Source organism: Chinchilla lanigera, unplaced genomic scaffold (assembly GCF_000276665.1).
Source record: "Chinchilla lanigera isolate Chin_1 unplaced genomic scaffold, ChiLan1.0 scaffold00083, whole genome shotgun sequence".
Classification (NCBI taxonomy): Eukaryota; Metazoa; Chordata; class Mammalia; order Rodentia; family Chinchillidae; genus Chinchilla; species Chinchilla lanigera.
In genome coordinates, this window is record NW_004955484.1 from 2,749,726 (window position 1) to 2,777,058 (window position 27,333).

At 55.2% G+C, this 27,333-nt stretch overlaps 1 protein-coding gene across 1 annotated transcript in view; it reads left to right on the plus strand.

Moving 5' to 3' along the window:
- The window catches only part of Fa2h (fatty acid 2-hydroxylase), a 49,268-nt gene extending 23,230 nt beyond the window's left edge, over positions 1-26,038 (plus strand). Inside the window, exons 2-7 of the mRNA XM_005403456.2 lie at positions 6,376-6,468; positions 14,622-14,764; positions 15,242-15,348; positions 19,459-19,631; positions 22,994-23,246; positions 24,938-26,038. Of these exons, the coding sequence (XP_005403513.1) occupies positions 6,376-6,468; positions 14,622-14,764; positions 15,242-15,348; positions 19,459-19,631; positions 22,994-23,246; positions 24,938-25,017 (849 nt within the window). The 3' untranslated portion in view covers positions 25,018-26,038. The remainder of the gene's footprint in view (positions 1-6,375; positions 6,469-14,621; positions 14,765-15,241; positions 15,349-19,458; positions 19,632-22,993; positions 23,247-24,937) is intronic.
- Positions 26,039-27,333: the final 1,295 nt, after the last annotated feature.

A 27,333-nucleotide genomic window follows, 5' to 3' on the forward strand; every position in this document is an offset into this window, starting at 1 on the left:
GAAAGAAAGAAAGAAAGAAAGAAAGAAAGAAAGAAAGAAAGAAAGAAAGAAAGAAAGAAAGAAAAAGAAAGGCAAAAAAAGTCAGAAGGTCTGATGACCCTGGGCCCCTGTTGTCACAACCTGGGCCTAGGCCGTGGCGACCCCTCATTGCAAGGTGCAGCCCCTCTGTTTCACTGTGGTCCACTCGGTTCCCTTCAGCCTCCCTAATGTCAAGACCGATGACAGTGGCACCGGCACTGCCTCTGTGCTCCGTTTTCCTCCATGCCTCTGGCGAAGGGGGCCTCGTGGTTTATCTGAGTTTGGCTTTTCCATATCTCGTGTTTCAAGGATGACAGAGATCGTGCCCTCTCGCTTTGTGAAGGTGATTCCTGCATGTTAAACACGCTAACATCATGGGTCTGTGTCATGAGCCACACCCTGCCCACTCACCTAAGCTCTAGGGACGGTAGGAAATCGGGTACCCTTGCCAGGGAGAAAAGACTTCTTGTTCCAGGAGAAAGGCCTGGAGGTCACCCAGCAAGCTGGCAGTGGCACCTGGCCTGGGACTGTGTCAGTCTGGAGCTGAGTTGTAGCGTGAGATCTAGGTGTCTCCCTGCCACCCCATGCTGTCTCCCAAGGGACAGGCACACTGGGACGCAGGCTGCCAGCATCAGGAGCTGCTGTGTGCTCTGGGCATGGGTCTGAGGGGACTGAGCTCTGCGTGGAGAGCTGGCATAAGAGGGCACCCAGAGGGCAGGTGGGGTGAGCGGAACCATTGCCATGATGGGAGCCTGCAGCACCTCGTGACCAGCCGGGCACTGGCGCTGTGCTGTAGCAGCGGTGGCTGGTGTTGTTGTCTATGTAGCCTCAGAGTGTGGCTGGAAGGACCTGAGGAGGTCGCAGTGTCCTCCTTACCCTCCCACCGCATTGCTCGGCATGTCCTGCGCCTCAGCAGGGAATGTGCAGTGACGCGTGCCTCCCTGGCAGGCCACACTGGTGGCTCCTTGTACCTGCCCTCCTCTTCCCATGCAAACACAGGCTGTGGCAGGCACGGGACAGGCTCTTCCTGGCACCCTGATGACCCCAGGTGGCCTCCCCACCTAAGCAAGCCGCTTAGCTCCTCACGAGGATATCACTCAGCAAGCATTTGTGTGGCAACCCTGTGCCAGGACCCCAGGTGGGCACACAGCCGGGTCTAGTTCAGGGAGCGGGCACCCAGCTCGGGGAAAACCAACAGGTAATAGAGTAAGAGAAATGCTTTCAGCCCGGAGCACCAGACCTCCTGAGGATGGAACCCTATGCCTTTGGCTGAGCTGCCTTCCAGCTTTTTTTTGAGGCAGTCTTGCTAAGTCTCTAAGTTGCCCAGAACTCAAAATCCTCCTGCCTCATCTTCCCAGAGTGCTAGGATTACAGGCATGGACCACTGCTTCTGGCTTCCGGCACCCTTCTGCTTGCCCTGGGACTGTCTCCTATCACTCAGGCGGACCCTGTGAGGAAGGTGTCACCTGACACAGGTGGGTCAGACACTCCTGCGAGGCTTACTCATTGACATCTGTGTTAATCATTCTGGTAAAAGCCAATATAAATCTGATCACAAATTACTCACCACCCTCACCAGATACTGAAATTTATCCAATCCAGAGGTGTCCCTCAGACAATTTCCCGGTGCTGGAAGCGCGCACGTGTTTCCTTTGCTTTGGGATTCTTTTTGTTATTTTTCTTTTCTTTTTGATATTTTTTTTTAAAAGATCCCTTTGACTCCCATCCAGACAGTCTTTTAAATAATGCATTGTGGAAATTTCCAAGAAACTTTTGTTGAAAGCCTTTTAAGGTTAGGGTTCCCTAGTTCCTTGGAGTGACCTTTACACACTTATGATTCATGGATGATATTCACCTGCAGAATGCAAGGGTGAACCCAGTTCAATGAGAAACCAAACCCCGGGCATGGACACCTGGAAAACAAGGTCCAGCTCTGCATGGGTGGGTGTGCTGCAGCTGCTCCTGTTGAGACGGTTCCTGCAGCCACTCACGTGTGTGTAGAGAGGTCTTTTTGTTTTGTTTGTTGTTTGTTGAGATAGGGTCTGTGTTCTGTATTCACTATGTAACCTGTGCTGGCCTTGAACTTGCTGCAATCTTCCTGCCTCAGCCTCCCGAGTGCTGGGATTACAGGTGTGCCCCACCACGCTTGGCTCAGGAGGAGAAGGCTTTTGGAGCCCCTGGAATCTCACACCTAGACCAGAGAGAATTAGTCAGTGAGACGTGCACTGGAGGACACGTGCTTGTCCCAGAGAAGGTTTGGGTGCAGGTGACACAAACCTACCGCTGGCTCTGGCTCTCCTTGGAGTCTCCTTCCGCACTGGGAGTGTGTTCAGTCACGTGCCAAGGAGGGGTGTGGTCCTGTAAGGCCATCAAGAGGCCACCAGCAAAGCACCTGCTTCTGCTTACTCCAGGGTTCATTTGTCAAAAGCATATCACTAGTGACGCTGCTCCGGGTTGGGCCCAGGCACCTGGCGGTGATTTGGCCAGGGCGGCAGACAGCAGGGAGACAGTGACACACATACACACACACACACACACACACACACACACACACACACACACACCGCTGTTCCACTCCCCTTTGTCCGCCTTTTCCTCATCCTCAGAGGCCAGTGCTGGATCCCGCTCTGCTACGGGTGAGGAATTTCGGGCACCTCCCACTCCTGTCTCCCGGCTCCCAGGCAGGAGGCACAGAGTCCTGCGGTTTCCTCAATATATCTCCAATGGAATGAAAAAGACTTAAAAGTTCTATTTCCACTTATACTGAAACTAGATTTTTTTTTTTTTTCTTTTTTGGTCTTTTGAGACAGGATCTTGCTATGCACTTCAGGCTGGCCTTGAACTCACTTTGTAGCCCATGCTGGTCTCCAACTTGCAATGATCCTCCTGCCTCAGCCTCCCGGGTGCTGGGATTCCAGGCATGCATCACCACACCTGGGAGAAACTCGATTTTCAGTAATTTTTTGAGTAAAGTCTTCACACTGGGGCAAAGTGAACATTGGCTCTACTTCCTGTTACAGATAGATTATAAAGTCCACGTCAACAGCTTGAGCCGAGGAGACACGTACAGGGAATGCTCATAAAACAAAGCTTTATGGTGTCATCTTCCTGCATTAAGAAATATCTTTAAGTAGAATGTTTTTTAATATGTCAGTATACAGTTGCCAACTGCCTTTCCTTGGGAAGAACTGCCTTTATTTTATTTTTTTTATTTTGGTTTTTTTTGATAAGTGTCTTACTATATAGATCAAGCTAGCCTTGAACTTACTATGTAGCCCAGGCTGGCTCAAACTCATGGTGATCCTCCTACTTCAGTGTCCCAAGTGCTGGGATTACAGGCATGCACCACCATGCCCAGCTATAATGGCCTTTTATTCTGAAAATATGTATTTCCTATATATTTGTTGTTGTTATCCTTTTTTTTTTGTCTTTTTGAGACAGGGTTTCGCTATGCAGTTCAGGCTGGCCTTGAACTCACTATGTAGCCCAGGCTGATCTTGAACTCACAACGATCCTCCTGCCTCAGCCTCCCAGAGTGCTGGGATTACAGGCGTGTACCACCACACCTGGCTCTGACCCCACATTGAAATGTGGCCCACTGGGGATGTGTGGATAGAGCATCTAGTGTTTGCAAGAGCTGATTAGGCAGCTAAAGAAACAGGAAACAGCAAATCATAGGTCCCTGATGTACTGGATCTATAATGCCATTAGACAAGAAAGATAATTACCAAAATGTTTGAAAACAACCAGAGACAAGGAATCATAAATACCAACTGAAGCAGTGGGTATTTACATGCGTAACAGTCTGATTTTTTAAAATCATACTGGAAAATGAAGGGATCTCTGGCTAGGAAGGCTAGGGAAGAACAGCATGATGGGAAAGAGAATCCTCCAGTCCCGCTGCTGGCTCAGCTCCTCACTGGCTGTAGAACTGCTCCATGCTTAGGGTCCCCCCTGTAGGATGGGAATAATATACCTACTCCATGCAGTTGTTAGGGAGATTAAAGGGCCAGGCGTAGAGTAAGCATTGTCCTCAACCTGGCAGGTGAGGCTTAGGAAGAAAAAAGTAAGATGTATTTAGAAGGTAAGGTGTCCCTTCCAGCTACAGGGAAATGCATCACTCCAAGGCTATAGTAGGTGAAGAGTTTGGAAATACAGGGGAAAGACTTTCCACATGGGGAAGTCACGGATAGGCAAATTTGCCGAGGATGACCCTATGTCCACTTTGGGGAAGGTGTTAGAGGTGGCAGCAGGGCTACCGGTCAGACTGACACGGGAAATTGGAATCACCCTTCCGGAGCAACGAGAGAGAGAGTGGCTTGCATCTTCGTTGATGCTTCCGGTGCACTTGGGCACCAACACGTGTGTGGCTGAAGGAATAGGGGAGCAGTGATGTGGATGGGCTAAGGGACGCACTGGAGGAGGAATGGGGCCATCGGAGTGTGACGCTGAGATGCCAGCCCTTGCAGGGAGGCTGATAGAGCCAAGACTTTTGGTCCCCACAAAACTCTCCTCCGGGATCCCACGCCTCGGGCTTCCTGTTTCTTCCCTGTCCCTGGATTCCTACTCGTCATTATGCTGGTGTCCCAGCTCCAGTGGACAGGGCTTCTGGTCCAGATCAGCTGATAGACCGCGGTGCCCTCCCGCCGTGCCGGTAGCAGTTATCTACAGAAGTAATAACTTCTGTCCTCAGATTCACACAGGCCTGTCAGGAGAGCAGTGACTCCCAGAAGCTCGGGGTGGCCAGGGGGTATGAGGGATTCAGGGACAAGAGTCAGCAGAAGGAGGAATCCTGCTCCTCTGCCAGCGGTGGTTGTGGGGTACATAGGCCCAGATCAGATCCCAGTCTGCACCCTGAGATGTCTAGGAGCATGACGCAGGCAAAAGCCTTGAACGAGGATCTGCCTGATAACCCTTCCCGGCTGAGACACCCTCGGTCCTGTTGAGGGAGGAAGACCAGGTTGCTGTGAGTGCAGCTGGGGTTAATCACCCTAAGAAAGGACTTGGGGTGACCAGAAGAAAAGAAATGTCTAGAAGGAGGACAGCTCAGGAGCTCAGGGGGAGGGTGTTCTCAAGTAAATAGAGTGGGCAGGAACAAGATCGTGGAGCTCCTGACTGACAGGAAACGGGAGCGCCTGTGCGGGGTATTTAGGGAGTTTCCGTGTACAGTGATGTGATTCCACTCTTCCCTCTCCTCAGAGAGTGGAGATGCTTTTAAAAAAAATCCACAGGTTAGCTTGATGATGCAGATTAAGTACCTGAGATACACAGACCAAGACAAGCCACGAAAGCCCATTTTTATGTGGGTTATGTACGGGTTTTCCCAGGGAAGGACGCAGTCACTGTCACCATCAGGTTCCCTCGGCTTCACTTGGAAACAGAAACGTAAGCACCATGAGAACAGAAACCCCAGCCGGCTGCTCAAACCGTGTCGCTGGCGTCTCGCCAGCACCCACCTTCCAAGGGCCGCCAGCTCCACGGTTTCTTTACTGACAGAAGTCAGAGGGGAGGCCTTTGGCAGGTGCTGTCCCGCCTGGCCTCAGCCCACGTGACATCAGAGCCGGCGGGGCCATGTGACGCTCCCAGCACATTCTGTGTCCTTCTGACTTTGCTCTTTACCATTCTACTTAACCTTGAGCCCACCCCGCCGCGCCTCTGCCAACCACCCCACCCCCACCGCGGCTCCCTGGCTCCCTTCTTTCCTGAGAGTCCGGTGGCCCTAGGAGTCCCAGCCTGTGGCCCCTGGAATCTGTGGCCTGACCGAGGATAGAATGAGGTGAGGGAGCCGTCGGGCGTGGCACAGGGCGCCCCACCAGGCGCCCTCAGTGCCAGCCTGTGACCTGCTCTGTGTGACGCGGGAGCCCTTTCCCCGATTGTCACCACTCACTGCTCTCACACCCGCCAATGTGCCCGCCTGTGTTCGTTCTTTCCTAGGTTTTTCCTTTTAATAGGAAAGAAAAGTACAAAGAACAGTGACACCCACATCAGTGTCTCTCGGCTTCAAAAGCACTCAGAGTCCTTGGTCTCCGCCCACCTCGCTCTACCCCTGGGCGCTCACCGTTCCTGGCTCCCCGGCCAGAGGCAGCTTGGCGCTCCCCCCACCTCGCTTCTTTCAGTACTGGGGATTGAACCCAGAGCCTCCGCACTGAGCTACATGCCCCGTCCTTTTATTATTTTTTACTTTGAGACGGGGTTTCGCTAGGTTGCTAAGTGGCCCAGGCTGGCCGCAAACTTGTGATCCTCCTGCCTCAGCCTCTTAGCACACTGGGCCTCTGGTGTGCCACACTGTGCCCAGCTGGGGCTCCATTCTCTTTGCTCACCTGCTCTAAACAGTCCCCTTGTCCCTTCTCCTTCCAGGAGCCCGTGGAGAATGGGGACGCAGCCTCCGCGGAAACTCCGAAGCCGGACCCTGAGGTGGAGCCGAGGCTCAAAGCGGTGGACTGGGACAAGGTAGCTGGCCCAGGGTACAGCAGGGCGGTGATGGGGCACTGCGGGTGGGAGGGGTGGGGGCCACGCGCTGCACCCAGGGCAGCCAAGGAAGGGACACGGGTGCCCATGTCTGATGCAAGAGCTGGGTGGGCAGGCTGGGTGGCACCTGATGGCAGAAAGCAAGGGGGTGTGTGTGGAGTCAGCCCCCTAGTACCCCAGGAGCATAAGAGGCCTCCTGAGGCTTCGGAGGGGACGATGCACAGGACAGCAGGGCTGCCCCGGGCCCAGGAGAGTCACTGGCAGGGACGAGGCCAGTAGAACTGGGCCACAGCCACACTCAGCATCGGGGAGAAGCTGCCGGCTGCGCAGAGCCCTGGCGGCCTGCTCGGCCTGCTCTGGGTGAGCAGAGTCAGGCAAGACCCTGTGTGTGGTGAGGGGGGCCCTGAGGAGCTGGAGGCCCCAGGTCGGGTCCCTCCAGCTTGGGGCATGGGGCCATCCCACAGATGTGCACATGCAGAGTGCCAGACCCGTGCGTCCTCTGCCTGCCGCGGGCACCAGGGGCATAGAAGCGGGACAGTCAGCCCTCGCCACTGCCCCCAACAGTTCTGACCACACAAGGGCCACAGGACACCGCCAGGAACCCAGGCAGCCAGGGGAAGTGGGCGGGGGCCAGGGGCTCCACACAGCTGACGGCTTGCGGGCCCCCTGGCCACGGCTCCAGAGGCCCCGGCCCCAGGAGTCAGAGACGGCTACTGGCACGTGGGAGTGCCACTGCTTCTAGGAGGACCGTGCCCGTTGGAAAGACACCACCACAGGGTTCCCGACTTGCGAGGCCGCAAGGCTGTTCCGTGCCCTGTCCCCTGCAGAAAAGCAGTGATGGAGAGGGAGTCAAAAGCCAGTGAGAGAAGGGCTTGCCCGGGCCACACAGCGGCCCCACCCACTCCCTGGAACCTAGGTTCAGGGCCCGACCCCTGATGCGGCCACGGTTGGTCATCACCAGCGTGGGTGTCCATGATGGCCAGGCCAGGGCCTGAGGCAGGGGCTCAGCATAAGTAACAAGCTTCTGTGGCCGTCTGGGGGATTTGCGTTTGCTTTGCATATGGCAGGATAAACCACCTTGAGGGAAGGGAGCAGGTGGGGCGGGGACCTTGCGCCGAAGCAGGAAAGGCTCCAGAGGGGAGTGGGGGCGGCCCTGGGAATGAGCGCAGGGCCAGGAGGCCACTGCAGCCGTGGGTAGAAAGTACTAGCAGGAGCTGCAGAGCAGTCTCTGAGGCCAGCACCTGCGGCCATGGCTTAGGGCTTGAGGACTGGAAAGAAGCCAGGGAGTGGTGGCACACACCTGTAATCCCAGCACTCAGGAGGCTGAGGCAGGAGGATTGCCATGAGTTTGAGGCCAGCCTGTGCTACGTAGTGAGTTCAAGTCCAGCCTGGACTACACAGCAAGACCCTGTCTCAAAAAGAAAGGAAAGAAAATACTAGGAAGAGAGAGCTACCCAGGGCTGTATCAGAGTGGCAGCCACAGGGGCAGACTGGCAGGAAAAATCCATCCCGGCATGGAGGGGCTGGGGTCCAAGCCTGGCTGGGGACAGCAGCCCCCCCCTCCCATCGCCACCTGCTCTGGGGGAGATTCCTCCCTGAGCCTGGCTGACACCCTCCGCCTGTCTCTGCAGGAGGCAGGGGATCAGGTCCCCCAGACTCTTTCAGCTCCACCTGTGCTCAGAGGGGGACGCCCCACCCCCCCCCACGGCCTGGCTCCTGGCTGTCACCCCAGGCTGCAGACCCCGCCTCACCTCCCACCCCGCCTCACCTCCCACCCCGACGTACTTTCTGTCACACACACTTCCTCCCCGCCGCCCCTTCTTCCTGTGTCCCCAGGCCAGGGCCTGAGGAAGGCAGCAGAGAGCTGAGCTTCTCCTTCCCCTCCCTTCTATTTCCTTTCCTTTCCCCAAAACAAAGTCCCACTCCTGTCTCCTTTGGTCAGATGGTCAGCCCGAGGCCCCCTGGCGGGAAGAGAGGGGCCAGGAGAGCCACAGCGGAGCCTGCCGGTGCCTCTGGGCCTAGAAGCTGGGAGTCGGAGGGGCTGTGCTGGGCAGAGAGAGGAGTGTGGGGTGCACCGGGCAGGGCGGCAGAGAGGAGAAGCACACGGGGCGCCCCCCACCCCACCCCCGCTCAGAGCCCAGATGCCGTCCGCCGGCCAGGCTTGTGGAATTTTACCAGAACCACTTCTACACCACCTCTTCCCTCACCCCGCGGGGTGGGACCCTCGGGGACAAGAATCAGGTTGCACAAATCTCACTGCTTTCTGAAACCCTCTGGCACATCCGTCCCAGCGCTTGTTCTCTATCTGTCTCTGTCTCTGTCTGTCTGTCTGTCTCTCTGCGCTAGGGATTGAACCTACTGAACTACATTTTGAGGCCGGGTCTGGCTAAATTGCCCAGGCTGTCCTCAGGCTCTTCATCTTCCTGCTCCACTGCCCTTCTGCCTCTTTCAGCTGCTTCACTGCCTTCTTGTGGGCACCCTCCCGTGGCACCCTCTCCACCCTTCCCACTTGGGGCACCCATCTCCCTGGAACCTCGACAAAGAAGTGGGATGTGAAGGGTTTTCCCGGGTTCCAGCCCAGATTGCCCCAGGCAGCACATTTAGCACGGAATTAATGCTTCTTCGTTGAGTCCTTACCGGAACAAGAGCCAAGTGTTTGAAATGCATTTGAAGAAACGAGGATTATCCTTATCCAGATTTAATTAACAAGGAAGCAGTTAAGTCTCTGCCAAAGCCACCTGGAGGCAAGTTAGCAGCAGGTTAGCAGCCCAGCCCGTGGCACCTGCCCCGCCCTCTCCTTCCTGTTCCTCTTCCCTGGGGACTGGGAGAATCATCTGGCCAGGCAGGGCTCCAGACAAAAGGCTTCCTCAGCTCCCCGCTCCTGGTCTCTGCCCCTGCCCAGCGCTGCGCTCACAGCCCTTGACATCAGGGGTTGCTCCAGGTGTCCCCAGGGCCTGGCCAATGTGTTGATATTGGCCCTGTGGGTTTAACCCTTGGGGGGTCCTCAGATTAGTCACTGGAAGCTCAGGACAGTGGCACCTGGATCAGAACCGAGCCCTTCAGGCAAACTTGCCTCCAGGGAAGGATGGAGTTCAAGGCTGTGGTGGCTGGCACAGCTCACCTCTGGGCTCCCTGCCACCTCTGCAGCCACCAAGTCACCAGGGCAGGAGGCAGGTGGCCCAGAACTGCCCCTCTGGACTTAGGGTTTTCCCAGCTGGACCATGCGGGACAGGCCTACAGCATCCCCTGAAGACCGCCAGAGCCCCTCCTCCACGTCCCAGCGGCACAGACCCTGAACCAGGGTCCCTGAGGCCCTGCGCGGAGGGATCCGAGGTGCAGGGCTGACTCAGCTGGTCTGAGATCTCCTGGCTCCAGTCCTGAATCGAAGCAAGGGAGGCCAAGCATCCGACCCTCATTTGTAAGATGAGGTGGTGGAAGTTGCAGTGTCTCTGAACTAAAGCTTAGGACAGGGGAGCAGAGTGCGGGAAGCAGGAGCTGTAGCTGGGATTCTTGGGGCGCCTGCTGGCTCTCTCTCCCCCACCTGGGGGCTGCTGCCCATCTTCTGTACAGGCTCAGAAGCTGCTGGGGACCATGCGCTCCGGGCTTTGGGTAGCTGCTGGCTTCAGGAATTGCCTTAGCTTAGGCTGTGGCAGTGGGAGGAGCTGCTCACACCAGGCAGTGCCCCTGTCCCCACCCTTGGCCCCCTGGGGAGAAACGCTGCTCCTGAACTCAGGCTGCCCAGGGCTCTGTCCTGTGCCACTTGGTCCCAGAGCTGCCCCAGGGAGGAGGACCTGGGGAGGCAAGGGAACGCAGAGGGTGGCCCCGTCCCACCCTGGCAGCAGGCCCTCCGCCCACCCAGGAAAGCAGGGTGCCCTTTCCCCTTGCTAGTGCCTGCCAGCTACATTCCTGGCATAGCGGGAGGTGGGGTGGGGGTGTAGACTTGGGGGAGGGGCCAGGGTGCTTGGGCTAAACACATCCCATCTTGCGTTGGCTTCCTGGAGCCCAGCCTGTTGCTCAGGTCTGAATCACCAGAGGACACCACCCCCGCCCCTAAAAAGCGCCCACAGCAGAGCAGTTTCTGAGCATATCCGCACTCTCCTCCACGCAGCCCTGCTCCAGCTGGGTGACCCTGAATGCCCCACTTGCCCTCTCTGAGCGCCAGGTTCTGCAGCTGTAAAAGGAGGGTTTGTTAGGGTGAGGATGGCCATGGTCTAACCAGGGAGTCACTGACATCACACCCAAAGGTCACACAACAGACCCGTGTTGGGGGCTCTGTCCCTACTGCACCTGTAGACTGCACTCCCCCACTCAGCTCCAGCCTCCCCCACTCACTCTAGGTCCATAATAAGGCGTGAGATTCAGGCTGGAGTGCCTGCTTGACATCTCTTCCTGGCGCTCAGCTGAATTAAACTAATGAACCCTATGCTGCTGACTGCTTGCTCTACAAAATGAGGGCAAAAGGAATCAACAGCTGAGAATTTGCCCAAGACCACTGCTAGGTGGAGAGAGAGGCCCACCTGGCCACATCTCTGAGCTGTCGATAGAAATGTTTGCTGCCTAAGGTAGCTAAGACCAAATCAGGTTGTCTTGGTTACTTTTCTCTCATTGCTGAGACAAAACACCAGACGCCCAGAATTAAGGAAGGAAAGGTTTGTTTAGCTCACAGTTTGTGGAGGTTTCAGTCTATAATCAGCTGGCTCCAAGGCGGGGTGGCAGGGCACAGGGGCAACATTTCAAGGCGGCACAAAACAGCAAAAGCAGCAAGAGCAAAAAGGGGCAGGGGACAAGCCTCTTTCCCTCCCTTACAGTCTAAGCAGGCTACCCCACCCAGGGTGCATGTAGTACTCACAGAATCTCCATGCCCTCCTCTTGCACAGGCTCAGGATGAATACAAAGGATCCTGGCCCCCTGTTAAGTCACTTAGTTAACCTTAAAACTTCTCAAATCAACACAATGAACAACATCAGAGGTAAGGGCATGTCCCTTTCACCCCAGGATGTAGAACTGCTGAGTCACTTAACCAAGCCTCTAGACTCCTCAAGTTGACACAGTGTATCAACTTGTAACAGAAGTGCACAAATGAAATGCAGTCACAGGGTGTCACGCGTGACATGCAAAAGTACAACATATAAAATATAAAAAAGGGCCAGGTGTGGTGCATGCCTGTAATCCCAGCACTCAGGAGGCTGAGGCAGGAGGATTGCTGTGAGTTTGAGATTAGCCTGTGCTACAAAGTGAGTTCAAGGTCAGCTTGAACAGCATAGTGAAACCCTGTTTCAAACAGACAAAAAAAAAAAAAGTGAAACATCAATAGAGGATATAATATAGAATATTTTTAATATAGAATATTTTTAGGCAATGCAAACAAGACAAAGGAAGAACAGAAAACAGGAAACTGCAAGAAGATAGACCAATTTCAACATTAAATGTAAATAGCCTAAACACTGCAATTAAAAGGCAGGGATTGATTAGAGAGAAAACCAAGACCCATATGTGCTACAAATATGTTACTTTTATAAAGCACAAGAAGTAAACTGGAATAATTACATTTTTAAAAAGAAAATGAAGACCAACTGTATGCTGTATGTAAGAGATGAACTACAGATGGATAGGGTGGTGCACAGCTGTAATCCCAGCATTCCGGAGGATAAAGCAGAAAGATTGTTGCAAGTCCGAGGCAAGCCTGAGCTACACATGAGTTCAAGACCAACCTAAACTACGTAGTGATACCGTGTCTCAATAAAAACAAAAAAAGAGAGAGGGCTGCACTATCAGGATATACACAGCATGAAAGCATAGAAAACTATGCAAGCATTCACATCTGTGAGCAGCGGGGCAGATCTATGAACTGACAGTAAGTGTGTATGTCACTTGCCTAGTTGTGGAATGGCAAGGAGTGAATGATTTCATCCGCCTCAAATGCCCAGAGCCACTCAGGGCCCCTTGCAAACGCCCCGTGAGTGTGGGGTTCCTGAGGCACTGCAGCCAGGATGGAGCTGCACCCTCTCCCATGAACCTGGGCCAGCTCCCGAGGCAGGCTTTGCGGGGCGCTGTGCTTCCAGTTAAGGTGCAGACACAGTCCTCGAGCTGGTCCCTCCACTGCTTTTCCCTGGCAATGGCAGCTGCGGGGTATGCAGGAGTTTGAGTTGGGAGACCCAAGGTGGGGAGAGCAGGCTCGAGGAATCCATCTGCCCTGAGACCAGGGGCTGAGTCAGGAGTGTCAGGGTCAGAAACGGAGCCGCACCCGGGTCAGTTATGCTGATGCTGGGTGAGAAGCTCCAGGCTCCCCTGGGTCACCTTCCAGCTTGAGAAGCAGAAAGTAGCCCCTCAGCCGAAGGTAGCCAGCACCTGGGACCTGCCAGCGGGCCTGGCAGGAGCCACTACCTTCTTGGGGACCCTCCCTCCATCCCGGGGCAGCAACAGTACCTGAGGCCTCGCTTGCTTGGTCAGGACCCCACACTCTGCCCCAAGCTGTGATGGTGGCACCACTCCACTTCCGGAGGGGCTGGGAGACCTGCGGGGCGGAGCCACAGGAGGACAAGGCAGCTTGCAGGACCCCCGGGAGGCGCTCTGGGGCCTGTGTGCTCTCCACCACCTACAGCTCTTGCACGCCTGGCTCTCCTTGCCTGTGCTAACCCTCCTTCAGTCCCAGCTCCTGTCCTGGAGCCTGACCAGGCGCCTACCCTGCACCACGCCTCAGCCGCACTCCAGGTGGGATGCTGGGTTGGGCCCCCAAGAAGGAAAGATGTTTGCCCAAGACGAACAGCAGATCTGGGCTTTGAAGCATTCTCTGGCTCCAAGTTTGTTGTTCTTGATTTGTAATCTGTGTCAGGGCACTGAGTCACCAGACATCTTCGCGGGTTTCCCACGGCCTAAAGGTGCACCCTCCAGAATTTTTCGATCTGCATCCCTAAGAGTTAACCTCCCTGAGGACATTCTCTGTGTCCATTTTAATCAATCAAGTGCAGGTGAAAATGTACTCATGTATTCTGTGCACACACAGAGATACGGTTCAAAGATGAGACAAATATGTCCCAGACAGAGATAAGATCTCTCCTGTTTCCTCCCCACCTCTGGGGTGAGCTTGAGTGCCCCTGGGTTCTGTGTACATCCTGCTTTGGGGCCAGCTGGCTTGGAGGGTGCAGCCCCAGCTCTGGACCTGGTACAAAGTGTTCATTGTCTAAAGCCTGGCAGATCCCTCCTACCATCCACAGAACAGTGACAAGGTTCCAAATAGAAGTCAGACATGGTGGCACACGCCTGTAATCCGAGCACTTGGGAGGCTGAGGCAGGAGGATCACTGCAAGTTCAAGGCCAGCCTGGGCTACATAGTGAGTTCAAAGCCAGCCTGTGCTACATAGTAAGTCCATATCTTTAAAAAAAAAAAAAAAAACTACCAAATAGACCACAATCATTCTCAACTCCATCTGTGCCTGCTCCCTCTGTCCCTTCCCCTCCCCTTGCCAAATCTTTTATATGATGTGAACAAATCACAGATCATCTGCAAAGCCCTTCTCGCCCACCTCACACCTGCACTGGGTACCAGTCATCCTGCCTTGTGTCACCACTAAACTGTCACTCGTGGCATGGTTCATCTTGCCGAGCACTTAAGGCAGATACCGTTACCATTATTTTTATTTTATAGCTGGGGAAACAGGCTCAGAAAGGTCACGTAATTTTCCCAAGGTCACAGTGATCGGTACAGCCAGGATGTGTGGCTGGACTGATGCCAGAGTCTGCACTCGGACAGAGCACTAAGCTGCATGAACCAAAGATGACCTTTCACACCCCTGATGATTCTTTCCAGCCTCTGCCACGCACCTGCGTGCAGACACATTTATAGACCAGCACACGCACACAATGTTAAGCAAATTTCTGAATGAATGAATGACTGAATAGATGAATGAATTACCAGGCCAACACCAAGAAGGCCCATCACCCCAGGCTTCTAATTCCCCAGGGCTCTGGCCTCCCTGGTGCTGGCTGAGCCCTCAGGCAGGCCGTAGCCAGAGACCCTGACGAGGACTGGGGTCATCCCCAAGGGAGGAAGGTGGCGCTCGCTCACACAGACTGCACGAGCTGGGGGACGGGACTTGGGGAGGCACGAATATCAGGGGCTACCCTGTTCCCTGCAGGACCTGGTGGACTGGAAGAAGCCCCTGCTGTGGCAGGTGGGCCAGCTGGGGGAGAAGTACGACGAGTGGGTCCACCAGCCGGTGAGCAGACCCATCCGCCTCTTCCACTCCGACTTCGTGGAGGCCCTGTCCAAGACAGCCTGGTGAGTCCTGAAGCCTGGCCTGGGCTGTCCCTGTCTCCTGATGGAGCCTGGGGGTTCTCAGGGAGGGCGGGACGTGCCATCGGGGTGACCCTTTATTGTGCATGATTTTCTCTGCGAGAGGGCGACAACCCAACGTGCAGCCACCCCTCCCCTCGACTCCCCTGTGAGCTTAGCAGCCTCTAATACTCATGGAAACAATTTTCCTTCAATTAGCTCCTCAGCCACAAGAGGGCAGTGTCTACCCAGCTGCACAGACGCCCTGTGGTTCCCGCCAGTGATCCATCTCAGGCAGGGCCAGAGGGACTGTCCTTTCCCTTGCCCACTGCCCCACACCAGTGCCACTTTGACCCTGGGATGCTTCGTACTTCTGCACCTGCTCTGGTGTCACTCCATTTCGCCCCTCCCTCGCTGAAACGTGCGCCCCTAGGCAAGCCAGGCCATGTCCATTCCTCTCTCTCGCCTTGGTGGCTCCCGCAGGTACAGTGTCCCCATCATCTGGGTGCCCCTGGTGCTGTACCTGAGCTGGTCCTACTACGGAACCCTCGCCCAGGGCAACGTCCGGCTCTTCAAATCGTTCACATCAGGTAACGCCAGGTTCTTTCCTAAACCCCTTCCAGGGAGCCAGCCTGGAGGCAGGAGACCCATGTTTGCCCCGGTCCTGGATTTCTAAGAGCGCAGGACCCCCAGGCCACATTGCAAACACTTCTAAGGAAGTCAGGTTCGGTGGCCACACCCATAATCCCAGCACTTGGGAGGCTGAGGCAGGAGGATCACTGTGATGATCACTTGAAGGACGAGCCTGGGCTACAGAGCAAGACCCCGTCTCAAACATATACGCTTCTAAGTGAGCCTGTGTACGGAAAAATTCTGTCAGGCTCCCACCCTACCCCAAGTGGGTACAAACCCCAGCCACCCAAAAGGGCAATAGGATGGCGCTTCTTACAAGGCTCTATCAGAAAAGGTGGGACCTGGGCTTCTTTGTCAGGAGACTCACTGAGGACCGGGTATAAAGCACTTACTTGCCCAGCGTGCATGAGGCCAGGGTTCCTTCCCCAGCACAGGAAGATACGGAGAAGGGGAGAAGAACAAAGGGGCACGGTGAGGTCGCTTTATCAGGTGGCACCGCCGAGAGCTGGGCTCAGACTGGTCCGACAATGCACAGCACAGCAGAGAACCTGGAGAGAACAGGGGGGCAGTCCCAGAGTGCGCCCAAGCTAGGGGGCCACTCCGTGTGCATCCCAGGGGTCAGCTCGTGGAACCCTCCCAGCACCCCATTGAAGGTTTTTTTTTTTTTTTATCATTTCCCCTTGGAGCACACAGTAAATACCTGCAATCTTATCCGCTGTGTGTATGCATGTGTGTGTGTGTGTGTGTGTGTGTGTGTGTGTGTTTTACTGGGACTGAACCCAGGGCTGAGTTAAGCTACATCCCCAGCCCCTTATTACTTTTTATTTTGAGATAGGGTCTCACCCAGTCACTAAGTTATCCAGGCTTAGCTTGAACTTGTGATCCTCCTGCCTCAGCCTCCCAGAGTGTGGGGAATTATAGGCATGCACCATCACACCCTGTCCTTTTTATTTTCTATTTTGACATAAGGTGTCCCTGAGTTGGTAAATTGCTCTGGCTGGCCTCCAACTTGCAATCCTGCAGGCTCAGCCTCCCAAGTAGCTGGGATTGCAGGAATGAGGCACCACATCCAGTTTATCTATCAACTTTAAAAATAAATAAAAACAGTGAGGAATGGAGCCTCAGGGATGCCTAGCAAGTGATTTCAAAGTCATGTGGCCTAAGATGTAGAGACCAGGTGCCCCCCCAGCTTCTAGTAGGTCCAGGGACAGAGAGAGGGGCTGACACAGGGCACTGTCCAAAGGGCCTAAAGGACTGCAGCTCTCCATGTGGCCGCTCTGCCAACCTTCCCACTCACTCACCCCTACCCTGAGCCTCAGGTCTGTGCCACCTGCTCAGGGACCACAGCTGGCGGTGGCCTCCCTCTCCTGATCACCCACATTTCCCCCAGGGAGCCCACATGTTCAGACCCCTTTCCCTGCACCCAGGCTCCTCCCCTGCCCACCCCCCCCCAACAGCAAGCCAGGGCCCCAAATGCAGCAGGTGAAAGTGTCTGTAACCTCAGATACTAGGGAGGCTGAGGCAGGAGTATCACAAGTTGGAGCCCAGCCCGGGAGACTTAGCCGGACCCTGTCTCGGGATTTTATATTTTTAAAAGGGGGCTGTGGGTGTGGCTCAATGGTAGAATGCTTGCCTAGCACCAGCCCCCCAAAAAAAGAGGGGGCCACAGCTAAAGCATTGCAGCCTCACCTGTCCCAGGGCTGGGACCAGGTGGGAGTTGCAGGAACCTCCCAGCCCGGCGCTGCTCCGGGCACGCCCTGGAGCCGAGGTTCCCCTCTGCCCAAGCTGAAGGGCTCTGGCACAGCCAGGGCGGGGCTGGGAGGCCCTCACTGAATCGCCCACTGTCCGCGCGTGGCCCTGACAATCGCCAACAGCGGCAGCGCCGCGGGGCTTGCGGCCGGAGGGGGAAGGGGAAGCTCAAGCTTTGGCCCAGGTCCCTCTGCCGGATTCCTCCCGAGATGCCACTCAGTACCAGCTCCGGCCGGCTGGGCGCGGGGTGAGGCTGGGGTGAGGGGGCGGGCAGAGGCTTGACCTATAGGAGGGGGCTTTCCTGCACGGCGGGAGGTGATTGGAGGGCCCCGGGGCGCCGCCTTGCCCGCTCCCCTGCGCCTGTGCAATGAGGGGTCGCGCGCCGGAGGAGGGTTGGTGATGCCAGCCTCTCCGCAGCTCATCACCAGAGTGGGTGCCAAGCCCACAGAGTGAGCCGAGGGGACCCTGCGCGGAGTCCCGCTGCAGCTGCTGCGCAAAGTGGAGTAAATGCTGAAGAGCTGGGGTGATAGCAAGCGATGCAAGGCAAAGGGAGACCCGGGCCAAGGCTGAAATTCCTAGATGCTTGTAAGAGCGTGCCTTGAGAGGGAGGAGGACACAGGCCCACGCTTGGAGTCCTGCCACCAGGGAGGCCGAGGCAGGAGGATCGGCACTAGTTCGGGGCCAGCCTGGGCTGCATAGCGAATTCAGGGCCAGCCTGAACTATATAACAAGACCTTGTGTCCAAAAAAATACAAAAACAGAAACGTAAGAAAGAAGAGGTGGGGAAGAGGAGGCCTTCTGGAAATATTCACATCTAACTAGATCTTACTCTCACCATATAATCTTGCATGCACAATGAAAGCGGGTTGTGCTGCCGTGCCAGCACCTGGTACCCAAGGCAGACCCTCCTGCCTTCACCTCCCAGAGTGCTGAGGTCACCGGTGTGCCCCACCGCGTGGACCCAGCAGAAATAAGCACTGTGAAGGGAACGACTCGGCACCCTTCGTACGTCCCCAAGGTTGTGCGGCAAAACACCTCCTCTGCCTCATTCCCAAGTGTCACCCCAGAAGGAGCCCCAGCGCCTGCAGAGCAGTTGCTCCCTACTTCCCGCTGCCCCACGGCCCCTGGCAGCCACTGCTCTGCTTTGCATCTCTGAATTTTCAGATTCTAGACCTTTCATATGAATGGGTTGGGCACCCCTGGCTTCTTTCACTTTGCCAGATCGTGAGCGGGTGAAACTGCCAGAGCTGACGGCTGTGGTCGTGGAGTAGGGGTGACCTGAGCCCAGCTCTTCTGGTCTGTGTGTATGTGGGGGAACTCTCACAGAGGGGGGCCGGGGGACCAACCCGGAGGGGCAGGAGTGAAAGGCCGGGAGGGAGGAGGAAAGGGATTGGCTTCACTGGGCCCCGCATCAGTTCTGTGTCAGTTCGGGGCTGAGTGCTGTGGGTCCCCGGGAGCAGACTGCCAGGAGCACGCTGCCCCCGGGGCTGGGCTGGAATGTAGCGCTGGGATTCGACAGCATATGGGGCACGGCTGGAGTCAGAGCGTGGAAGCCTGAGGCTTCCTCCCCAGGGACAGAGGCAGCGTCCAGGATGGAGCTGGGGAAGGGACATCTGGTCAGACAGCTGACTGCACTGGTGCACAGCTCAGGAGACAATAAGAACCACTGAATCGTGAGTTGTGTGGTACAAGAATTAAAATCTGAAGCTGGTTATAGTAGCGCACGCCTGTAATCCCAGCACTCAGGAGGCTGAGGCAGAAGAGTCGCTGTGAGTTCAAGGCCAGCCTGGCCTACATGCTCCAGGCCAGTCTGAACTACAAAGCGAGTTCAGATCAGCTCAAAAAGCCTAAAAAGAAAGAAAAGAAAAGAAAAGGAAGTAGAGAAACGAGAGGATCACTGCAGGTCGTCATCAGGGGGTGGCCCTCAGTCACCTTCACTTGAAGAAGTTGCATCCGTCCGCCTCCGTCTCCCCCAGGGTGCTGCTTGGTTAGCCCGATCTGCAGCCCTGTCCGTCTCTGAGAGGCTCATCCTCTGCGATGCCCGCGCTTGGGTTTCCTGCCCCTCCTGCTCAGACTGCTGCAGTAGCCCTCAGTAGCCCACTGCGTCTCTGGCTTTGTTGGGACTGTCCCCTTGCTGCAGCAAGGTCACCCCTCAGGGCGGGGCCTGGCATCCGGCCACTGCTGTGCCTCCTACTGCCCTGGCCTGGCCCCGTGGCACCCGGACAAGGGCGTCAGCTCCCGGCCTGCCTGGGGTGACGCGCGGTGGGGACACCCGAGCCCCCAGGCCTCTCCTGACCGCGCGGCCCTGCTCTCCACAGAGTACTCGGTGGTGGTGCGTGAGTCCGTGTTCCCCGGCCTCTTCCTGCTGGGGATGTTTCTCTGGAGCCTCCTCGAATACCTCATCCACCGCTTCCTCTTCCACATGAAGCCCTCCGGCGACAGCTACTACCTCATCATGCTGCACTTCGCGCTGCACGGCCAGCACCACAAGGTGAGCGGGGCGGGATCCGGCTCGGGACCTGCGACTGTGCCCCGCTCTGAGGGCCGCAGGGCTCCCCGGGAGTCCCGCGGCGGTTGGAAATGATGGGGAACCAAGGGTGCTTGACATCGCATGAAGCGGGCACTGGGTCGGGCGTCCTGATCTGAGCCAGGTAGAGACAGAGCAGTGTGCGCATGCGCCTTTGCTAACCCCAGGGCTCTGCCTGCGCCTGCGAGCGCCTTCTTTCACCCGCACTGCAGCTCGGTTACTCCTTCATCCGTTCGTTCCGCAAAGCGAAGTTCCTGAGTGCCTGCTATGTGCTAGACATCACTGAACAAAACAGACAAAATTAGCAGGGCGTGGTGGCACACAGCTGTGATCCCAGCATCCAGGAGGTAAGGCAGGAGGATCACTGCAAGTTTGAGGCCAGCCTGGACTACAGACTGAGTTCAAGGTCAGCCTGACCTACACAGCAAGATCCTGACTCAAACAAACAAAACACTAAAGAAACAAACAAAATCCTTGCCCTCATGGAATTTCAGTGTTCCCATTCCACAGAACAGGAAACTGAGGCTTGGGGAAGTTAAGGAAGCAAGGACACCCTCCGCAAGGTCACAGCTGGCACAGCTGGAATATTGTGCCCTATTCTGTGGCCTCCAGAGTCTATGCTTCCAGCTACCCATTGCCCAGAGCTATTTATTCAAGGACTGGTGACAGTCCCAGAAGCTGGGACGAAGCCAAGTCTGGCCCAGGGAGGCTACACTCCCTGGAGACCTCTCGGTCCCTGTATACTGTGCTGTCCTGGGCTCATGCCACAGTGACCCCCACTGAGCTACCATGCCCTGGACTTTCCTGAGCATTTATTCTGTCTCCTCAAAATTGAGTCTCTTTCCCCCACACTATGATCCCTCCAGGGTATAAATCAGAAAATGTAGTTGATACAAGTGGTGACCAAAATATATGGTGAATTTCATTTTCTTTTTTTTTTACAATAAAGGACACATTACCCAGAATCAAATCCTCCCTCTCACTTCAGAAACATTAATCCCATCATTCTGGGCACTTTCTGAAGCAGTTCTGGAGTCTTCTTTCGTGAGAGTCTTTATGAGCTGCAGTCGAAAGCACTGTGCATGCTGCAGCCGAGTGCCATGGAATAGAAAGCCAGGCCCGTAAAACATTGCTGTGCGTCTGCGTCCACCTTGGCTGATGGATCTGGCGCCCTGCAACTTCTGGTTCTTCCCCAAAGTCAAAATGACCATGAAAGAAAAAAAAAAGAAAAAAAAACGCCAGGCGTGGTGGTGCACGCCTGTAATCCCAGCACTCGGAAGGCTGAGGCAGGAGGATCACTGTGAGTTCGAGACCAGCCCGGGCTACAAAGTGAGCTCAAGGCCAACCTGAACAGCATAGCGAGACCCTGTCTCAAAAAGACAAAAACAAAAATGGCCATGAAAGGTCAATGTTTTGAATCAGGACATCAGGGCAGCCACAACAGCACAATAAAAGAGAACTAGAACTGCTTCAGAAAGTGGCAAGAGCCAGGCATGGTGGCTGACGCCTGTAATCCCAGCACTCAGGAGGCTGAGGCTGGAAGGTCCCTGTGAGCTCGAGGCCAGCCTGGGCTACAGACTGAGTTCAAGACCAGCCTGAACTGCATAGTGAAACCCTGTCTCCAAAAGACAAAAAAGGGGCTGGGGATTTAGCAGCAAAAGCACCTGCCTGGCAAGCACAAGGTCATGAGTTCGGTTCCCGGTACCGGAGAAAAACAAAAAAAAAAGAAAGAAAGAAAATGGCAAGAAGGAGGGGAAAGGTGTGTTCAAAGCAGGGGGCAGTGTTTGGAGGGGGATTATGGCAATATGTTTTGTGGGTTTTTTGTTTTTTTTTTGTTTTTTTTGCAATATGTCTTTTACTGGGATAATTTTTTTTTTGGTACTGGGAATCTAACTCAGGACCTTGTGCTTGCCAGGCAGATGCTATACTGTTGAGCTGTTTCCCCCGCCCCTACTGGGATAAATTTTTTGTTTTGTTTTGTTTTTTGAGACAGGGTCTCGTATGCAGTTTGGGCTGAACTTGAACTCACTAGGTAGCCCAGGCTGGCCTCAAACTCATGGCAATCATCCTGCCTCAGCCTCCCGAGCGCTGGGATGACAGGCATGCGCCACCACGCCCGGCAATTTTTTAATAATTTGAACACTCAACATATTTTTCAGCCAGGTGTGGTAGTGCACACCTGTCATCCCAGCACTCAGAAGGCTGAGCAAGAGGATTGCCAAGAGTTCGGGGCCAGCCTAGGCTACATAGTGAGCTCAAGCTCAGCCTAAACTACACTGGGAGACCCTGTCTCAAAAACAACCATATTTTTCAATCATACTTTGTATGATGTAGAAAAAACAAAAATTGAAGACCCTCACACTGCAGATACCAGACCCATTACTCAGGCCAGTGGGTCCCCATGAGCTCAGCCACGATCAGGATTTTCTTGGAGCACCTCAGGCTGGGCAGGGTGGTGCCTTCTTGCTGTCCCCAGAGCAGACCTACTTCCCAGAGCCCTGTATAGTAGCTGGTGTCAGGGAGGGTGTCCTGGGCCAACCTGCCTCTCAAGTACTACTGTGACCCAAGGGCCTGTTGCATCCACAGCCCCGTCCCTTGTCTCCTCCCGGTGTCCTCTCAAGTCTGCCGCACTCTGCTTGCCCCCTTTCCCATCCCGGGGAGAGCAATCTCCCTGTTTACAGACACTGCACAATATGTCTGGTCCCTTGCTGATACCCCAGGAGGACATGAGCTCATGTGGCCTAGGCTCCAAGTAGCAACCTCTCCTCAGGTCTCCAGTCCTACCTGTCCGGGAGCATTTTGTTATGGTGGTTTTCAGGGTTGTTTTTTTGGGAGCGGTTGGTTTTTTTGAGACAAGGTCTTACTAGGTACCTCCGGCTGGCCTCGAACTCATTGATCCTCCTGCCTCAGCCTCCTGACTGCTGGAAACATCTGGGAGCCTTAATCCAGCCATAACCTGGAGCTGATTCAGGCAGACTCTTGAGAAAAGTTTTGTATGGCCCTTCCTAGCCCCATGCCCTGTGACATCCCGTAAACAGCTGGAGATAGGCCATAGTGGGAGTATTTACACCACAGAAGCTGGAAGATGCTACACCTCATGGTCACTCTCCACACTCCTTTAAAGGCTTTTCTCACAGGGGCTCCTGCACCCCCTCTGGCAGGAGCAAGGCCCTCACACCTTCCTGCCCACGTCGTACCCAGCCCTGTGCTCTGCAGCAGATTGCCCCAAAGCCAGATGTCCCTCAAGCAGAAGTCTGGCCGCCTCAACCCATCCTCCAGTGGAGTGACCACAGGGCCACCTCTGACCCCGGCCTCTGCACCCACAGGCACCCTTCGACGGCTCCCGACTGGTCTTCCCGCCCGTGCCGGCCTCTCTGATAATCGGCTTCTTCTACCTGTTGATCCGGCTCATCCTGCCTGAGGCGGTGGGGGGAGCTATGTTCGCAGGGGGCCTCCTGGGCTACGTCCTCTACGACATGATCCACTACTATCTGCACTTCGGCTCGCCACACAAGGGCTCCTACCTGTACGGCATGAAGGCCCACCACGTGAAGCATCACTTCGCCTACCAGCAGTCAGGTGAGGATGGCCCCACGGCCCCGCCTCCCCGCCCAAGAGCCAGCTCCCACGGAGGGTCCCACCCGCTCTCCCCGCTGTCTCCCACAACTGCGCAGAGATAAACAAGGAAGTCAATAAACGGCAGAGATCATTTCAGGCAATGATAAGTGCCTGAAAGATATTTATTTATTAAAAATAAATAAAGTGAGGTGGGATTTGAAGAACCATTAGGTAGAATAAGGAGTACGGCGCTGTCCAGCAAAATATTACGTGGCTTACGTATGCACTTTGAAACTTTCTAGTAGCCACGTTAAAAAGTAAAAATAAAGCTGGGCATAGGGATGCACGCCTGTCATCTCAGATACTGGTGAGGCTAAGGCAGGAGAATCGCAAGTTCAAGCCCAGCCTGGGCAACTTAGTGACTGAGACTCTGTCTCAAAATAAAAAACAGCTGGAGATGTAGCTCACCCTGGGTTCTATCAAGAGCACCACAAAAGCAAATTAATTAAATAAAATAAAAATGCATACAGTGGGGGATATAGCTCAGTGGCACAAGCGCCTGCTTAGCAAGCGCAAGGTCCTGAGTTCAATTCCCAGTACCAAAAAAAGTGCATATAAAGCACTGGGAGTGTGGCTCTGGTAGAGCATTTGCTCAGTACATGCACGGCCCAGGGCTCCATCCCCAGGACTGAGCTGGACCTGGTGTACGACTATGCCAGGAGAATCACAAGTTTGAGTCCAGCCAGGGCCATCTAAAGTTCCAAAATGAGAAAGTTTGGGCAAAGAGCTCAGTCCAAAGGCCCTGAGTTCTTTCCCCGTACTGCAAAACAAATTTTCAAAAGGGTCTGGGGATATTGCTCAGTGCAGAGTCTGGGTTCAATTCCCAGAACTGCAAATACATACGTACGTAGATACTAGGCAAGGTATGGTGGCCCACGCCTGTAATCACAGCACTTGGAGGCTGAAGCAGGAGGATCAGTGCGAGCTCAAGACCAACCTGGGCTACAAAGTGAGCTCAGGGCAAGCCTGAACTGCGTAGGGAGACCCTGTCTCAGAAAGTCAAAAAACAAAAACAATAAATAAAAACTAAAAAGATGAACAAAGTTAATGAAATATTTAACCCAGTGTAACCAAACTATTATCATTTCAACGTATAACCACATACAAACGCTTCATGGGCTACATGACGTTTTTCCCTCTTATACCAAGTCTGCAAAACCCAAGGTTTATTTTGCACTGGCAGCGCATCTCAATCCAGATGCCCGGTTCCCACTGGAAATGGTTGATCTGTATCCAGATTCTGTATTTCACATTTTCTCTAGCTTTTAGCTTTCTCGGTAATGGAATCAAGTATCTGTTTTTAGTTGAAATTTAATTCCAGTTCAATGAAATGAGAAACTCAGTTGCTCTGTAGCTGGAACTACATTCCCAAAACTCCGTCACCACACTGAGCCGAGGTAGAAAGGGCCAGGAAGGGGCCGCCTGGTCCCGTTGGGGCCGAGAGCAGCGCTTCTGGGATGGAAGGGAGGTGGCCCCAGCGGACGGAGAAGCGGCAGGAGGAGAGAGGAGGCCTCCGAGCGGGGCACCGGACAGACGGACAGACGCAGGGGCGCGCTGGGGCCGGAGCGCGGCGGAGCCACACGCTGAGGTCGCCCCGCCGCTGCCCGCAGCCCCGTCCCCGCGCCTCACTGCGCCCTTCCCGTCTCCGCTAGGGTTCGGCATCAGCACGAAGCTGTGGGATTACCTGTTCCGCACGCTCACCCCCGACGAGCAGCGGCCGAAGGCGCAGTGAGCTCCCGCGCTTCCCGCCCTCGGCCCGGCCCCGCCAGCTCCGCCGGCTCGGAGGCGCCGGGCTCTCCGCGGCCGGACCGTGCGCCCTGCGTCCCTGCGGCTCCTCCGCCCGCAGGACTGCTCGGGGCGCGGCCGGCGGCCCGGGGCATGAAGGAAGCTGACCCTCGGGCCCAGGCTGTGCCCGCCCTGCCCCAGCAGCCCCGACGGGACGGGATGCGTGGGGCCCCGTCGTCCCTCCTCCGCTCTGCCAAGGTCCGGTGGCTCTGCGGTGAATGAAAGGCTCTCGCAGACAAGGCAGCCCGACACCTCCCACGGCCACCCCCAGACCCCGGCGCGCCCCTCGGCTGCCGTCTGCCATTTGCGGCCGGCCAGCCTCACCGACCTGGGCAGGAGCCTGAGCGGGGCTGGCGGGAGCCCAACCTGTCTCGGGGACACCCCAGCTGTCCCAGCCACCCCCGCCCTGCCCCGGAATCACAGCATTTCTCCCAGGGAGGCTGCAGATGCCGCTCCTTCGGTGGGAGCCCCTCCCAGCCCCGGGGACTCTTGCTCCCCACCGGGCACAGGTGGGCACCGCGTCCGCTCAGGACCTCCCAGCAAGTGCCTCCTGCAGCCCCGAGGAAGCCTTTGTGCCTTGGCTCCGTCCCGACCCCAGACCCCCGCTTCCCATAACCAACACCCTCCCTGTCCTGAGGGCCTTATTTATAAACAATGCAGATGTCCTTAGCCTGGCCCCAGACCAAGGAGCCGGCCAGACCACCCTTGCTAATCCTGTGTGTGGAGCTTATGTGAAAAGAGAGACATCGCGCCCCGGTTTAGTCCCCTTCTTACCCACAAACCACTACTTGAAACTTAAACACTTACCGAGTGGGAAGGCTGAAGTGAGGCAGTTTGACCGATCCTGTGATTTGTACTGTTTACTGCGGGCTATTTAAAGATTTTGGAATATAAAAAACTACACTTGTGAAATACAGATGTAAATGAATTGTATATTTTGAAAAATAAAACATTGAAATCAACAAAGACGTCCCGCTGTTTGTTGCCGGTGACTCCCTCGGCTGCCTCTGTGACTGGGAAGGGTGCGCAGGGGTCCAGGGTGGCCGGTCCAACAAGGAGGACTTTGTCGCTGATCAGGCTGTACGGAATTACTGGGATGTGGCCATAATAAAGAAGCTAAAGGGGGCCAGGGTTATAGCTCAGTGGCATAAGCGCCTGCCCGGCAAGTGCAAGGTCCTGAGTTCAATTCCTGGTACTACTAATAATAATAATAATAATAAATAAAAGAAGGTCATTCTCTCTCTTTTTCAAGAGTGGAAAAGTTTTATTAAAGGTAGGAAAAGAGGCTCTGCAGAGTAAGTCTGGGCCAAGAGAACACAGCGGCAGATGAGTCCTGTCAGCTTACTCCACGGCACTACTGTTTTTAGATTCTCTGTAAACATCACCCCCCTTATTGCGTGTCTCCGGGCCGGGGGTGGGGGGTGTCCCCTGTCACCCAGCTCCTTCATACACCGCTGCGAAAGGGTCTCTTCTGGAACTTTGGTCCAACTCCAGCAGAGACCCATCAAGAATGTTTAATAGGGGCTGGGGATTTAGCTCAGCAGCAAAGCACGCCTGGCAAGCGCAAGGTTGTGAGTTCGATTCCTGGTACCGGAAGAAAAACAAAACAAAACAAAACAAAAAAAAAAAACAAACAAAAGAATGTTTAATATTTGCACAGGAGAATGGTGCCGCACAGCTGGACACCCAGCACTTGGGGAGGCTGAGGCAGGAGGTCATGAAGCCCAGCCCCCGAACTACACAAGGAGACCCTGTCTCGTAAATAACAAAGTAACTTCTGCCCAGGGTGAAGTAAATGTGCAGGTTGCCTGACCCTCAGTGATCCTGGCCGTTTGCCATGACTGATTCTCCATCAGCGACGCAGCTGCCCTGGCCAAGAAGGAGCCCGGAGCCCTCACACTGCTGTCCGGTGCAACACTCCAAACTTGCTGTCTTTGGGCGTTTCCTGTCTGACCTGACAAACGTCCCTTTTATTCGGCTTTGTTCCATTCCTTGGATGGTCTGGCCTCTGATCTCTGCCTCTGAACTTTGTATGATTTCTTTTCGTGCCCAGCTTTCCGTGCCCAGCCCAATGACCACCAACATTTAACCCGCCAGATAAATGTTAATCGTGTCTGCATCTCTGGCCAGTAAATTACATCTGAGCGCGGCCGTTCCACCAATTCCCTGGCTTCTGCCGCCCTCTGGTGGCAGCATGAGGCACTGCACCATCATGACTGGGAAGCAGGTGGGTGGAATTGATGTTTTGTTTGTTTGTTTGTTT